The sequence below is a fragment of the Pinus tabuliformis genome, chromosome X (genome assembly GCF_031772625.1).
Source record: "Pinus tabuliformis cultivar Carrire ecotype Pingquan chromosome X, CPIR1, whole genome shotgun sequence".
Lineage (NCBI taxonomy): Eukaryota > Viridiplantae > Streptophyta > Pinopsida > Pinales > Pinaceae > Pinus > Pinus tabuliformis.
The window spans coordinates 1,344,779,645-1,344,797,296 of NC_142308.1; the positions used below are offsets into that span (position 1 = coordinate 1,344,779,645).

At 42.4% G+C, this 17,652-nt stretch overlaps 1 protein-coding gene across 1 annotated transcript; it reads left to right on the top strand.

The window, feature by feature from the left end:
* The first annotated feature begins 294 nt into the window (after positions 1 to 294).
* On the top strand, positions 295 to 2,616 carry LOC149145052 (pentatricopeptide repeat-containing protein At3g61360-like). The gene has a single exon (XM_089449364.1). The coding sequence runs from the start codon at positions 645 to 647 to the stop codon at positions 2,169 to 2,171; it is 1,527 nt and encodes a 508-aa protein (XP_089305490.1). The 5' UTR covers positions 295 to 644; the 3' UTR covers positions 2,172 to 2,616.
* Positions 2,617 to 17,652: the final 15,036 nt, after the last annotated feature.

Sequence of the window (17,652 nt, forward strand, 5' to 3'; positions counted from 1 at the left end):
CACCGGAGGGGAGTTCTGAGAGAGAAAGCCTTCATATAATATATATATTACGGCGTAAATATATATTAGTTAATTTAAATGAACTTTAGTCTGATGGAAGTTTAAGTTTAACCAAATACACTTTTAACCATTCAATATTAAAGCTTGTCTTTGTAACGTCTAACATCATTAAGCCTCCCCATGGTTAGCTTAGTGGGTTATAATAACGTTTAATCAATATAGGTTAGTTGGGTCAAAATTACTGCTGGGCCTGGCTATTGGGAGGTCACAAGTTTATTCTCCCCGAAGCTCTTGGAATCTGACGGCAGGTTAGATGACTCCCTCTCTTGGAATCTGGCGGCAGGTTAGATGACTCCCTCTCTTGGAATCTGGCGGCAGGTTAGACTTCCTCTGGGGTCAATCATCAAGCTTCGCTAGTGGTCCGCATGGCTAAGTTCCTTTCTGATTCATCAATCTAGATTTGTTTAGTAGAAAAAGGTAGCCACCTATTAACCAGGATGTCCGTGAACCACAAGAAAAAAACGTGTAAACAATGGCCAGAGGTTCAACGAAATACATTCAGAATTAAAAGTGAAGCAGAGTATACAGAGGGCAGACTGCAAAAAGAAAAAATAACCTGTAACTCCAAGGTATAATTAGCGAGGATGATGACCGGGAAGCAACTGGTTTCGAATGCATGGTGGAAATGTATTCCCCGCTTCTTCACTCGCTGCAATTTTCTAAGTTCCCATTCTCAAATCAATTCCCAATCTCCTGAAATCGACAGAATTTGCAAATTAATAAATGACCATCCATTCCCACACTTCGCGATCGAATCCACTCTGCACCACAGCAATCTCACACTGTCGGACTCTTTAGTAGAAAATGTGCTGGGGAGGCTTTTCTCCGGCCACGTCAACGGTTCGAAGGCCCTGCAATTCTTCCATTGGATCGCCCGGCAAAATCCCGATTATCAACACACTTCCCAGGCCTATGAAAAAATGCTTCACATCTTAGCCCGAATGCGGGATTTCAACGAGGTCTGGGAACTGCTCGACGAAATGCACCAACAAAATAAAATAACCCTCAAGGCCCTTAGCGTCGTTTTATCGAAGTATGCACGGAGAAGGTCGTTCGATGAAACCCTAGAGGCATTCGAAAAAATGGAGAAGTTTGTGGGGAAATTGAACACGGACACATTTAATGTCCTCCTTCAGGCATTTTGCACTCAGAGACACGTGAAGGAAGCCCGGGCTGTATTCAATAAGATGCACCAGAGGTTTGCTCCCAATGCCCAGACGTTTAATATTTTGCTTTTGGGGTTTAAAGAATCTGGCAATGCAGTGGCAACAGAGATATTTTTCAGAGAAATGATCAGAAGAGGCTTTAGTCCCAATATTGTTACCTATAACATTCTCATAGATGCGTTGTGCAAGGGTAGTAGAGTTCATGATGCATTGGAACTTTTGGAAGTGATGAAAAAGAATCACTGCTGTCCTGACATTCGGACTTATACTACTTTGATACATGGGCTGGGTATTGTCCGCGATATTGATCGTGCCAGGAAACTGTTTGATGAAATGATCATAAACGGTCACGGGCCTGATACTACGGCTTACAATGCCTTGATCAGTTGTTTTTGCAAATCAGGCCGTGTGAAGGACGGGTTGATATTGATGAAAGAGATGGAGGAGAAAGGTGTGGGTTGCGATAATATGACTTATCATACAATTTTGTATGCATTTCAGGAGCTTCAGAATGAGGAAGAAGTTTGTGAGCTTTTTGTCAGAATGATTTCGCAGGATTGGGTGCCGCGAGTTTCGACTGCTGTGATGTTGATGAAGTTCTTTTGCAGTTCTGGTCTACATGACATGGCTATTAAACTGTGGAATTATGTGATAAAAAAGGGCTCCTGCCCTCATGGTCATGTTTCGAATATGTTAATAACTGAACTTTGTTATAGTGGAAAATTGCACGAGGCATATTCTTGTTTCAAGGAGATATTAGAAAAAGGTCTCCATCCTTACAGACAATCTGTCACTGTCCTGCAGAGGTTTTTTAAAGAATCCAGGAGAGTCGAGCAGCTTTCGGAGCTGACGGAAATGATGAAGCAAATACAGAGCTGTCTGCCTGCTTCGAAAGAGTACATATCTGACTTTTCAACATCTGAAGACAAACACTATAGTACTTAGAGACAGCCGTGTATTCAAGCGGTATTGCTGTAGTTGTCTCAATGTTCAGTTGAGGCTTTTTGAACTTGAGTCTTTACATCAAAGATGCATTCTTTTAAGGAGGATGGTTATACAATATAAACTTTGTGACCGAGACTTATGCATCATGCCTCTCATAACTGTGGAGCTTATATTTATAATGCCTGAGTATGAAGCTGGAAGGTTTATCAGGATCATGGTGCACTTATCATTTTTCCCCCGCATGAAACATGTGCAGAAGTGGTGTGGGAAAGATGTTGAGTGGTAATAGAACGGTTTTTGGTAACAAACTTTGCGCACACTTTTAAAGGTCAGGTGGAAAATGCAGCAATGGAAACGCATACCAAATGATTTTCCTGACCCTTTTTTTAAGAGAAAAATAGCATGTCTATGTTTCTGGTTATAAGTTGGGGTCCATGGTGAGCTAGGGGTTATAATTATGCTTTCCCCCGAAGACCGCACAGCTATTGCATGCCATATAGCCCAACACCGTAGGGACATGTATCAGCTGATCTGGAACCTCAGCCTCATTCACTTTGGGAGCTAGGTATTCTCTGGTTCTCATAAAAGTTATGCTAAAAGGCTTGCTTTTGGACCTTGGAATGTCTCTGAAAGAAGTGTTTCCGTTTATGCTATTACAATCTCTTCATTGTTACAATCTTTTACATTAAGAATCTGACCCTTTCTTTTTCACTTTTCATGATGCCTCAGCATGGTGCATGTATCTATTCGCTTTGGATCTTTGGAACTTAACATATTTCCTTTGGATCCTTGGAATTTCTTATTTCAATATCATACCAGTGGGCAGGACTCATCTGGATTTTCACCTAGAGAGTTGTACTTTTGCTTAAAGGTACCATTGTCAGCTCTTAAAATTTATGGATATTAAGGTTATTGCTTTGCATTCTTTCATATTTTAATATCAAATAGCCCTTTGAATTTAAGTTTTAATGATGATTTTTAACTATTTAAGGTTAACGTATAAGTACATTCTATAGTATTTCATTTTCGCCATTCATTTATCATAGGGTTATCAGCTAACAAATTTCCACTGTTTATGCAATCTCTGTTTCTATTATACTTTGTTTTAAAATGGTATTTATTGTGTCATAATAAATTCATTTGTAAGATGCATGTTGGTTGTCATGTTCGTGAGTTGTGAAAGAATGAGTGATTTGCTAATATTGCCAAAGGCGTTCCCTTGAGGGGAGGACATCTCTAGATTTTTTGTTGTCTGTCTAGGACATATTGAAAACTGTCAAAGTGTCAGTGTTTGTTTATAACTTTATCCATGTTGCAGAGGTTTTGAACATAGCTGTCCATCTTGTTTCCTATACCCCCCAGTGGATCCGATTGTCACACCATCGCCCAAGTGAGCTTGGGAAGAATTAACTCATCACATTGGGTGCGGCTTTGTCATGTATTCTAGTTAGGCCTGATATTAAAATATCTTGGTCTCAAGTGCCTTATTTTTCTTTCTTGTTTTTTGTGAATGAAATAAGGCTGTGTCCAGTTGGCTCTGTTCTACTCTTCTCGTAGTTTCCGCTCTTCCATTCTTTATTTTGGTATATTAAATTGCTTTATAATTTACTCTCAGAAAAATATTTACTCCCACTCCTTTTGATTATTTTAGGTTACAGTGTAGAATGAACTAACTCATACCCAGCTATTGCATTCTTGCTTGCCTGCCTTCCTTATTGACAACCGTTGCCTACCTGCCTTCCCTCCTCGCTTGCGACTAGGTGATCTGAATATCTGCTTGATCTGAACATCATGATCTCCATGTTGGAGAATCAAGGTAAGTGGAGATTAAGATTGATTCCCCTTACTTGATAATTACTTGTGAACTTTGTTGGCTTCTTATTAAATTCTTTGTGTTTTTTTCTTCATCTAGCAATTACCAAAATATAAACACAAGATATAGGGTCCATGCCAGGGCAAAATCCCACAATTGGGGAAAACCCGAACAATCCCCCTCTTATGGAATCTGATCAAAGTGAGAGATCAAGGCCCAAGACCAAGACAAATACATCCATAAGATCTCCAAGTCAGCCCTCCATTCTCTGTCATGTTTTGACCTTAATATAGTCAACTAATCTGCTGCAAATCTGTCCTTTAGATGTGTTATCCCACAGAGATGCTTGTTCCTTCTGTAGCTCGTAATGCATGGATCTTATAACCCTTCAATAGCTCATATATCACTGACATTACAGGTCACACTTCTCATATACTAGAATCAGTCTTCAGCTTGCATGTCATCATAGAGGTAGTCTGCTATAACTCACACAGTTTCACAGATATCGGGTCCCAGGGGTTCGTATCTTATTCAGGTCATATGTCACAGAGAAATTCACACTTCTTTTGCACAGAGAGTCATACTTTATGCCACAGAAACTCTCACTTTTATGCCGCAGAATCTCAACGTACTTCTTGCCTTTTTGGGAAAGGATTAACCCCAATTTATAGTTGTTCATCACTGTGGAAGGGCATGTCTGTTCAGCAGGCCGACCTGACCATATGGAGGGCCGACTTGGTCTTATGGAGGACTATTTGACTCTTTTGGACTAAAAAAAGTTTCTTTCTTTTTCTTTGCAAATAGTCCAAATGGGCTTTGGCTCAATTTCAAATCTTTGAATTAATCAAAACCTAAAAGCATGAAGAACATGCTTAACTAAAGAAATAATAATATAAATATTTTTCTTCTTTTGCTTTTATTACAAGTACAAAGATAAATATGAAGACAAACCTAGTTACTTTTCCAACACTCCCTCTTAACTAGGGAGGTATTCAAATTTCATAGTGACTCAACAGGTCTATCTCATGTTGAAATATTCACAAAAGAAGGTATCTAGATTGATAAGCATCAAAGATGATAGTATCATCATAGCAAGCATTGTCACATTACCAAGGCCTTTAGAGGTACACTCTATCTCTCCACAAGATTAGAGCACAATGCTGGGAGGCATTCCACGGGACACCATACCACCTCACTGAGGCACATACTCCACCTAGGATACCCAAAGTATGTCTGCCATTGAACCATTTCCCTCAAGAAAATGTCTGTCCTCCGGACCATTCTTTATCCAAGTCCATGTACTTGACTTAGGATATCCAGCCTAATCCATCATACTACATGACTCAAGAATGTCTTTCCAAGATGCTTACTCAATCTGCCATTCTCCTTATCCATGTGCATGTGTGTGACTCAGGATATTAATCCTATTCTGTCACAGGACTTGACACAAGGAGAACCAAGTGTCCAAGTGCCCAGAATTGGTGAAGTATTGGAGTTCTTAAAAACTCTGATACATTCCTCTGATCATGGTACAGTAAGAATAAGCAAAGCTTCTCTTGTTGACATTAGAACCTGTTTGCATAATGTACAAGAGAATATTGAGTTTTTGTAGCTTGAGACAAAGCTACAACAGGAAGAATTACAGCAGTGGAGTCATCATTTTGAACCTGTTTCTATTCAGAAGATTGAAACAGACTTTCATAAACAGCAAGACAATAATGTTACAGTTCATTCAGATTTAGTACCACATAAAGCAACAGTTGTACATGCAGATGCAAAAGTTCAGTTTGCACATCCCAAGCCCATCATCATACCTTGGGAACAACTTGTTCACAACAAGCACAGAACTGGTCTTGGATATGACAAGGACTTGTCCTTTCATATTCCAGACTACTCAAAGCCCATTCAGTTTCTGAGTGCTGGATTCATTCATGACAGTTCACCTGCTCCTCATGACAGTTCAGCTTCAGCTGTTCCAGACTTTGCCCCTCTTCCACAACAACAACAACAACAAATTGTGAAATGCCAACACTGTGACCGAGTTGGCCATTTGAAAGATCACTGTTTTGATCTTCATCCATGTAAGCACTGTCATAAAACCAACCATTCTTCACACAGATGCTTCAGAAACAAACGTCCTGCAAGAACAAAGATTCATCTTGGATGGATCGCTTCTTGGCAATGGGCATCAACAGCCAAGAAGATATTCCAAACACATGTCAGAACTTGTTCCAGAGTATTGAACAATCTTGCAATTGAGTATTCTCCATCATCTCACCTTGTATCTGATGGGGGGGGAAATGATGGTCATCTACAAGCTTCAAAGTCACATCAAGCGAGCCTGAGCCACAACCTGTCACACCAGATTCAGAGTTGTAGCCAGCAACAAAGATGCCCGTGAACATGCCTTCAATTGGTAATCTGGGACACTTCCTCTAGCAGAAGACTTCAACTTCTTGCCAGTTTCGAAAGAATTCCAGGAACAAAATTGAGAACACTTCCTCTAGCAAAAGACTTCAGCTTCTTTCCAGTTTTGGAAGAGTTCCAGGAATTGCATTAAGCATTCCAGAGTTGTTGGTCATCCTTAAACCATCACAGGTTGAGACTTCCCTTTTCAGGTTGAAGTTCTCCCTTTTATGTGGGGTGAGACCTCCCTTTATTGGTTGAAGGTTTCCCTCTTCAAAACAATAGGAGCACTTCCTCTAGCAGAAGACTTCAGCTTCTTGCCAGTTTTGGAAGAGTTCCGGGAACTGCACTAAGCGTTCCAGTGTTGGTGGTCATCCTTAAACCACCGCCCTTTATACCAACATTTCAGAGAGCACATTTAGCCTAGTGCTGCCATGCATTTTTGCACATTTTGTATTACAACTCTCTTCTTGGACTCATACATAACCCTTCGGATTAAGGGGGGAATGTTGGACACCTAATCCTCAATGGGTTAGTGTGGAAGCCGAATGGACAAAAGGAGTCCAAGAGACCTTGGGATGTGAAACCCAATGGTCATATATTGTATTATAAATGTAAATCATTTGTTAATAAAAATTGCACCCTCATGTTTTATCTTTCATATTTCTCTCGCTGTCCATGGGTGTTTAACAGTCACTCTTCAATTGAATCAGGGTAATACCATCCACTTACAAGATGTATTATATGTACCTGATCTCAAAAAGAACCTGGTGTCCATTTCGGCAATGGAAGACAAAGGCTACAAGGTGGCCTTCAGTGATCGCAAGGTACTGTTATCACCCCAAGAAACTCTCCTAGGTTGTATATCAGAGATGCTTGGGAACATTAAAAACTCAACAAAAATGTTGGAAATATGGTGGATGAATGAAATAAATGCTGCATATTCAAGCTAGATAACCACTTCTACTATGCTTAACCCCAGACATGGGTGAACACCCCTAAACTACAAGGCTTTACACCACCAATCACTCACAGTCTAAGGAATAGGTGGAAATGGAGAATACTGACCACACCAGCAGATGCACATTACCCTGTGATGGCCGGCTGCAATCAGTTAAAAGGTTTGTAAATCTATTTCCTAATGCACAGACATGATGACAGCTATCTGGCATTAAAACAACAGAAACCTGCATACACATTCAATAATACGAACTAGATTGGTGGGATGACAGCCCCTCTAATGCTAAACATCAAGAGCAAATGAAAAATGCATAACAGGCACAGCCTGGAACAAAGAAGAAGTGGAAAGTGAGCAATTGACAGCAAAAGAAGCTTGTATTAGTTGGAAATGAAGACCAGATGTTGCAGGTATTATAGTAGTTATAGTCTTCAGAATTTGAACCTTACATCAAAATAACATCCATCAACGCTGATTACATCTGTGTTCTGGGTATATATAGAGTTTGTTTACAAAATTGCTCTGCTATGCTATGCGTGGAGGGGTCATAACTGACCACCAACCACATTTACAATCTAAAATGGGTCTCTGCTGCAAACTGTGTGCTTTAATGAACAGAATTGGCCTTTTTAGATATTCTGCAATCCTTCTCTGAGCAGGCGGAGTATTGACTGATACAAGGCTCCATAACTAATAACTGCGTTTATCTGCCCAAGCTCTGTACTCTCCCTCCTCGGCCACTCCGTTATTTGAATGCAGTTGTTGAAGTTTTATTACGCAGGGTACTGTATTCCGGCCTACCTATTCCCTCGGGTACACGGGACAGGTCGAAGACACGAAGACTACATGGCGGACGAATGAGCATGACGGGGACAGATATCAGTCGCTGGATTGCACAGATGGACAATGGAATACACCATCGGGAGAACGAAGGCAGGAAGACTGAGAATAAGCAAACACACTGTCGGAGGCGGAAAAGCGGACTTGAAGCTTTATAGAAGGGAATGGCGAGTCATATCGGGTCCAGCACTTGATATCGCATCGGCGGAATGGAGTGGTCTACATTAACATCAAGCCCTGACCCTGCGACTTGCGATCGCCGATGAATATCGCATTGACAGTTCGGAAGTGGACGCGAACAAACGCGGGTCGTTGGATCTTGCAGGACTGATCAGACGATGGAGGAGCGACCGCAAAATCGCATCGGCGAAAGTCAAGGGGGAAGCCTTTATACACACATGGATGTGGTTGCGATCAGCGACTAAAGCCCAAACCCGATGCTGCATTACAATATGATTTAACCTGTCGTCCTATCCATTGCCGATCGCAAGCCGAGAAGTCCTACCATATGAAAGTGCCGATTGCGATAACGCTGCGGACCCGATATAGGAATTAACTGTTTTTTAAGAGTGGAAGGAGAAAATGACTGTTGAGACGGGGAAAGACTTTGCGAAGGCGCGCGACCATGTGGTTATGGTGATATGGGACTTTAAGCTTAGCGCTTGGGGGCTTTGAGAGAAAGCGGGTTTATACAGAGTTTTGGGGGAAAACAGAGATAGCAGGGGTTATGGAGTTATAAGGAAAATGAAGGAGAAGGAGGAAAAGGACTGCTGCAGGCCTTCTTCAAACACAAAACAACACGACCATGCTGTCTTTGTCCCTCAAAATGTTCAAACATGTAGCGGAGCTAACATTGGCTCCTTCTGGGGATGAGATCCTCCCTGCGAGGTCTCAAGAACTGCAGACCAATGCCTTCATACAAAACCAGCTTAAAAACGTTGCCTAGTATCCATTGGGCACGGAGTCAAATTAAGTCTAGACTAAAAGAACACAATTACAACATTAAGGCTTGAAAATTTAAAACTTCAAAAACTGCCCATTTGCTGGGCCATCAGAATTGTTGCCTGTCATCCGGTTCATCATAGATCAGCAAGACAGGATTTATTTGATCCTCTACCTCAAAGAGTTTAGGGCACTTGAGCTTAATAGGTAGATATGGATCAAATTTCATTCCCTTTCTGTGTATTCTCTTCCTCGGATGTTCTTTATGGGAGCCACTGTACACCTGCTGACTAATCATGGTTGTTGTGTACTTCTTTGTGTCATTTGTGGTCTGCACAACTAATATGAATGGTGAACCAAAGTGTTCTTGTGCAGGGGACACAGAGACATCATCTGCTCCTTCATTTTTCTCAGAACATTCCTCATCCAAGGAGGAGTCCCAAAACTGCGCATCTTCTTCCTCTGTCATCTGGCAAGTTGCCCTTTCATGCTGTGTGGAGGCCTCCTGGGCAGGCTTCAGAATATCAAGACTGAGATGATCAGCCTCAGCCTTGAGCATTGAATTATATCCTGCCTTAGTGCCTAGTGGGCAACTGTGAGGGATTGTCATTTGAGCAGACAGAGAAACAAAAGATGATGGGGAGCTTTCTTCTCCTTTTTTGATCACTGTGTTGGGGACAAAAGTAGGCTGGTCAAGTTGCAGATCTGCATAGTCATGGGAAGATGAACTAGCATCGAGTACAGATTCTTGTAGGATGAAGGTGCCTTCTACTGATTGCTGCTGCTGATGAGCTTGTTGTTCTGCAGGCACAACAAACTGACAAGCAGTGCCTCTTGATAATGCTTCTTCATATGCAGCGCTGGTTAGGAAAGGAGCACCTTCCATACCATGGACTTCCTCCTCTTCTTCAAGCTGCTTTTCTTCCAAGACTATATTTTGACAAAGGGTCTTCACCCTTTTATCTTCATTTGTAACTTTATTTCTTTGCAGAATCTGCAAATGCTCATGTGTTCCTCTACATGGATTTTGAGTTGGAAAAGAAATGGAACAATGAGCCTCTGCCTCCTCAGAATGCTGCTCAACCTTTAATTTGGAAACTTCAGAGGCCAAAAATTCAATCATCCTAGCCAATTCATCTATCTCAGGATCATAGGATGATGAGGATTCTTGTCCCTGTTTTCTCCTTTCAGCATCACCTTCGAGTCTTTCTGCAGCAATAATATTTGCTTCTACTTCAAAGGCTGCAACTTGCATTTCAGCCAAAGAAGTACATCTTCTTTCTCTTAACAGCAGGCAGAACTGAGAATCGAAGGCATTGGCATAAGAAATCATAGCAGAAGTAGGAGTGGGCTTTATTTCCGCTGGCATTTTGCTGTACACATGATTGAATCTGATGTTAAAATCAGACAGCAACTCACCATCTTCCCTCTACAAGTTCCCAAATTCAGTATGATAAAAGAGGAGATCTTTATTATTTCCCCATTGCTTTAAAAATACATCATCTAGGGCCTCAATATTTGCAATAGACCTAGGGGGTAATTCTCTAAACCATTTTCTAGCCTCCCCATCTAGGCTTTGGACAAAAACCCTCATCCAGACATCCTCTTCATTGATATCCAGGTTATCAACATAAAAATAAAGACTCTATATGCTCTTCAACTGTTACTCCTTTTGTACCAGTAAACTTCGGCATGTATTCCTGATAATCTCCCGTAGGCATGGCATTTAGAGGAACAGGCAAGACCAGAGGTCCATACCTGGCAGCAACAATTCATTCTATTTTTGTGAGGGCTTGCTGGCCTGCCATGACTAAGGTATATGAAAGGATACTGGTAGACTGAGTGATATGAATCAATGAAAAGAATGACAGAGGCAGAGGAATATGATGGACAGCATGGATACTTCTTTCAACTGAGGTCCGAAAGGGAAATGACTAACAAGGAGCTGTATGAATCTCTGATGGTATTTATACACTAGCAGAGATACATAAAAATTGCAAGGCTTACCTGCTCCTAATGCTCCTTACTGCGATATTTTCTTCTACTTAACGATCTTCTCCGGATCAGGCACTGGCCAGCTAGTGATTTCTGAAGATTTCTCCGAACATGCCTCACGAACTGAACCAGAACTGCAATGTGGAGTCGCCACCAGGTAGGTCCTCCAGTAGAGTTGCCAGATAGATGATTACAACCAAAAATGTGTGTTCAAACCTTGTCTATCATCAACGCTTGGAACTGTGTCGTTCCCCAGGGAAGTTGAGCTTCGATCTCCTCTCCCCGGCAACGGCGCCAATTAATGTTATCACCCCAAGAAACTCTCCTAGGTTGTATATCAAAGATGCTCGGAAACATTAAAAACTCAACAAAAATGTTGGAAATATGGTGGATGAATGAAATAAACGCTGCATATTCAAGCCAGATAACCACTTCTACTATGCTTAACCCCAGACATGGGTGAACACCCCTAGACTACAAGGCTTTAGACCACCAATCACTCACAGTCTAAGGAATAGGTGGAAATGGAGAATACTGACCACACCAGCAGATGCACAGGACCTTGTGATGGCCGGCTGCAACCAGTTAAAAGGTCTGTAAATCTATTTCCCAATGCACAGACAGGATGACAACTCTCTGGCATTAAAACAACAGAAACCTGCATACACATTCAATAATACGAACTAGATTCTAACACAGAGGTGGGATGATAGCCCCTCTAATGCTAAACATCAAGAGCAAATGAAAAATGCATAACAGGCACAGCCTGGAACAAAGAAGAAGTGGAAAGTGAGAAATTGACAGCAAAAGAAGCTTGTATTAGCTGGAAATGAAGACCAGACGTTGCAGGTATCACAGTAGTTACAGTCTCCAGAATTTGAACCTTACATCAAAATAACATCCATCAACGCTGATTACATCTGTGTTCTGGGTATATATAGATTTTGTTTACAAAATTGCTCTGCTATGCTATGCGTGGAGGGGTCATAACTGACCACCAACCACATTTACAATCTAAAATGGGTCTCTACTGCAAACTGTGTGCTTTAATGAACAGAACTGGCCTTTTTAGATATTCTGCAGTCCTTCTCTGAGCAGGTGGAGTATTGACTGATAAAAGGCTCCATAACTAATAACTGCGTTTATCTGCCCAAGCTCTGTACTCTCCCTCCTCGGCCACTCTGTTATTTGAATGAAGTTGTTGAAGTTTTATTACGTAGGGTACTGTATTCCGGCCTACTTCTTCCCTCGGGTACACGGGACAGGTCGAAGACGCGAAGACTACATGGCGGACGAATGAGCACGACGGGGACAGATATCAGCCGCTGGATTGCACAGATGGACAGTGGAATACACCATCGGGAGCATGAAGGCAGGAAGACTGAGAATAAGCAAACACACTGTTGGAGGCGGAAAAGTGGACTTGAAGCTTTATAGAAGGGATGGCGAGTCATATCGGGTCCAACACTTGATATCGCATCGGCGGAATGGAGTGGTCTATATTAACATCAAGCCCTGACCCTGCGACTTGCGATCGCCGATGAATATCGCATTGGCAGTTCGGAAGCGGACGCGAACAAATGTGGGCCGTTGGATCTTGTGGGACTGATCAGACGATGGAGGAGCGACCGCAAAATCGCATCGGCGGGAGTCAAGGGGGAAGCCTTTATACACACATGGATGCGGTTGCGATCAGCGACTAAAGCCTGGACCCGATGCTACATTACAATATGATTTAACCTGTCGTCGCATTCATCGCCGATCGCAAGCTGAGAAGTCCTGCCATATGAAAGTGCCGATTGCGATAAGGCTGCGGACTCGATATAGGAATTAACTGTTTTTTAAGAGTGGAAGGAGAAAATGACTATTGAGACGGGGAAAGACTTTGCGAAGGCGCGCGGCCATGTGGTTATGGTGATATGGGACTTTAAGCTTAGCGCTTGGGGGCTTTGAGAGAAAGCAGGTTTATACAGAGTTTTGGAGGAAAACAAAGATAGCGGGGGTTATGGAGTTATAAGGAAAATGAAGGAGGAGGAAAAGGACTGCTGCAGGCCTTCTTCAAACACAAAACAACACGGCCATGCTGTCTTTGTCCCTCAAAATGTTCAAACATGTAGCAGAGCTAACAGGTACGTGTATGGAAAAAGAACTTTAAAAATGCTTTTACCTTTGGGTTTCGAATTGATTCGTTATATTAGGTCGGTGGAAGTCCGTTGGGTGTCATGTCTTGTGACACATCTCTTCAGTCTGAACTATGGCATCGAAGGTTTGCTCACCTTCATTATAAAGCTCTACCCGATGTAAGAAAAATGGTGACCAGGATGCTCGAGTTCGGATTAGAGCAAGAAGGTGTATGTCCAGGATGTGCTGAAGGGAAGCTCAAAAGGGACCATTCCCCTCAAGCCAAAGCAAGACCTCCGATATATTGCAGTTGGTTCACTCAGACATATCCGATATGATGCCTGTGAACTCCTTGGGAGGATATTTATATTACCTCACTTTTACAGATGATTATTCTCGCAAGACTTGGATATACTTCTTAAAAAAGAAGGATGAAGTGTTCTCCTGGTTTCGACATTTCAAAGCCTTGATCGAGAATCAAACCGAAAAAAAGACCAAGATCTTAAGGACTGATAATGGGACTGAATATGAATCCAATGAGTTTCATTACTTTTGCAAAGAGGTTGGCATTAAGAGGGAGACTACCACACCATACACTCCTGAACAGAATGGTGTGGCAGAAAGGAAGAATCGTACAATTATGAAAGCTGTCTGTGCTATGCTCCATGATCAAAGACTTCCAAAGTTTCTATGGGCCGAAGCTGTAAATACCGCCGTATATGTACAAAAACCGATGCCCTCATCAAGCATTGGGTTCCAAGACTCTCAAAGAAATGTTCACTAGTAAGAAACCTGACGTATCTCATTTTAGAATTTTTGGAAGCCCTGTATATTTTCATGTGCCTAAAGAAAAAAGGAATAAATTGGGCGCATCTGGAAAGAAAGGAATCTTCGAAGGCTATAGCGAAAATACTAAGGGCTATAGAATCTATGTAGCTGGTCAAAGGGAAGTCGAGATTAGTCATGATGTCACCTTTGACAAAGATATGGCTCTTAGCAAGGTAGACAATCTTCCTACTTTAAGGAGATCTAAAGAAGTTGACACGGGGGAACTGAAGGAAAAAGAAGATGAGACTATGCCCGATGTGGAAGAACCTATGGATCCTCCTCCGCAAGAGCCTTCCTCTTCTAGGAAGAGGCCTTCATGGCTTACGGGTACACTTGATGATGCTGAAGGACACATTGCACCCCGAGGAACCTTCCGTGAAAGTAAGAAGCCGAACAAGTATTAGGGATACCTGACCATCATGAGCACGATCATCCAAAATGAGTCTTCGTCATTCACAGATGCCATCAAGCATCAAGTATGGAAGGATGCTATGACTGAGGAATATGAGTCCATTATGAAAAACGATGTTTGGGATGTGGTCCCCAAACCCCAGGACAAAGCAGTTGTCACTTCAAAACGGCTTTACAAGATAAAGCATGCAGTTGATGGAAGTGCGGAAAAGTATAAGGCTCGTTTTGTTGCTCATGGCTTCTCCGAAAAGAAAGGTATAGACTATGAGGAGATATTTTCGCCTTTTGCCCGATATAACACCATCCGCTCGATCATAGCCCTTGCTACTTCGCAAGGATGGAACCTACATCAGATGGATGTCAAGGCTGCGTTCTTACATGGTTCGATCAAAGAGGAGGTCTATGTGGAGCAACACGAAGGATTTGAGATTTATGATCGAGAATCTCATGTGTGCAGGTTGAAGAAGGCCCTCTATGGGCTAAAGCAAGCACCCCGAGCATGGTATGAGAGGATCGATAGCTACTTGATGAAGCTGGGATTCACTAGGAGTGAAGCCGACCCTAACCTTTACTTTAAGATTATAGATGACAAGCCTCTCATACTGGTGCTATATGTTGACGACCTCTTTCTAACAGGTGCAGACCCTCTCATTCACGAATGTAAGAGGGAGCTGGCTTCTGAGTTCAAGATGAAAGACTTAGGACTTATGCACTATTTCCTAGGACTGGAAGTCTGGCAGAAACCAGGGGAGATTTTCCTATCTCAAGGAAAATATGTGAAGATATTGGAGAGATTCAGCATAGTGGACTGCAAGCCCGTAACTAACCCGATGGAGCTTCACTTCAAGAAGTTAAGCGGTAGTGTTGTCGGACCTGTTTTACGAAATGCTACCGAGTATCATCAACTCGTCGGAGCATTAATGTTCGTGGTGAACTCCTGTCCGGATATATGCTTTGCAGTCAACACATTGAGTCAACATATGGTTGTGCCTCACCACTCACATTGGATTGGTGCCAAGAATCTGTTGAGATATCTTCGTGGCACAATCACTTATGGGTTGAGATACACTCCTAGAAATGTGAGACTACTTGGGTATACTAATGTTGATTGGGCAAGCAGTGTGGTGGACTGAAAGAGCACTTTCGGGTGCTGTTTCTCTTTGGAATCTGCCTCGATATCCTGGAAGAGCAGGAACCAGAAGTCGGTGGCTTTGAGCACCGTCGAGGCAGAGTACATTGCTGCTAGCATGGCCTCCTGTGAGGAAATCTGGTTGTGAAAGCTGTTCAGTGAGTTGTTTGGATTTACATTGGATACCACCGTGATTCTGTGTGACAACCAGAGTGGGATCCGTTTATCAGAGAATCCTGTATTTCATGATCGCTCCAAGCATATCGATATCAGGTACCACTATATTCGAGATATGGTGCAGCGAGGAGCAATAAGGCTCCAACATATCGGTATAGATGAACAGGTCGCCGACATTTTGACAAAGCCCCTAGGAAATGTCAAATTCCTAACTTTCCGAGAATGACTTAGTGTCGTTCAGAGACCCTCTTATGAGGGTCGAGTATGATGTATTGAGCTTTGGGAGCTCCAGGGGGGTGCAGGGTACTTCTTGGAGCGACATGTGACCACAGGGCGACTCACCATCCCCTGGTGGTGCACTATGTATAGGGTAAAGGTTCAACCTTCCCCTGTGACATCCTGTGGCGATTGTGGAACAGGATGATTAGTTCTCCTGTGGGCCAGAATGATTTGTTCTTCGTGGCGACTGTGGAGCAGGATGATTAGTTCTCCGTGGCATCTACTGGACAGGATGATTCGTTCTCCTGTGGACATGATGATTAGTTCTCCTGTTGAGGCATCCTACCAATGCAGTATGGGACTCATGGGAATTACCTCTCCTCTGATCAATGAGCAGGGAAATGAGGATAGGGACCATAGTAGTACTATCAATGGACGCATCGTTGTATCTACCGTACTCCCTATGCTAGGATGACCTCCATTGATCTGGGATCAGTATGAGTGGTTTGAGACACTCTCTTGTGACATTGATCTGGGATCAATATGAGTGGTTTGAGACTCTCTCTTATGACATTGATTTGGGATCAATGAAACTGATATGGGATCAGTGTGAGTGGTTTGAGACACTCTCTTGTGACATTGATCTGGGATCAATCAAACTGATTTGGGATCAGTATGAGTGGTTTAAGACACTCTCTTGAGACATTGATCTGGGATCAGTATGAGTGCCTTGAGACACTCTCTTGTGATATTGATCTGGGATCAATAAAACTGACTTCGGGTCAGTAAGAGTGATGTGACACACTCTCTTTAGATGAAACTGACTTAGGGTCAGTAGCGAATAGCATGAGACATTCTCGATCAATTCTTCTTCTTCATGGTTCAGTAGAGCAGAGCAGAGCTTAGCAGATCAAAGCAGAGCAGAGCTCAGCAGATCAGAGCAGAGCAGAGCAGTGCAGGGCACTGATGGCAGAGATAGTACAATCGGACATATGGATGATGGAGTTCTCCCTAGTTGAGAGGGAGTGTTAAAATTGGCAACTACGACCAAACTCCATGTGGGTCATCTTATTTATGGCAGCTGATATTTTTCTTACATACCATAATTTAACAAAGATTAACCCACCCATTTAAGGTGAGGGAACAAGATCATGGTCAAAATCCCTCTTTCTTCCAGGTCACCCTATAATCCATATCAAATGTCCAAATACCAACATGCATAAGCATTCGATTGCAAAATGCATAAAGTACTTTTTGATTGGAAGCGCACCTTCATCCATGTGCTCTTGCTAGATGGATGAGAAGCATATGGTTGATGCAAGTGGGAGAGATGTAATGGCAAGTCATCAACTAGTGGTGGCTGTTAGGGGTTGCATGGCTGGCTGGCTAAATGTGAAGAACAGGAGAATTTTCCTTTTATAGGGTTACCCATTTTGGTGGGTAACACATTCAAAACTAGGTGTTGAGGACTCCAAGCAACACTTGTTTCTAAAACACCACAATCAACTACATAGGTATATTCAAATACAAATGTAGTTTCGATAAATCTCTTCATTAGGAGTCTCTTATTGGTATGTTGTCAAGATTGAGCAAATGTTTGGTAGAAGGGTAAAAGACAAATTGGCTTTGCAAATCAGCACAA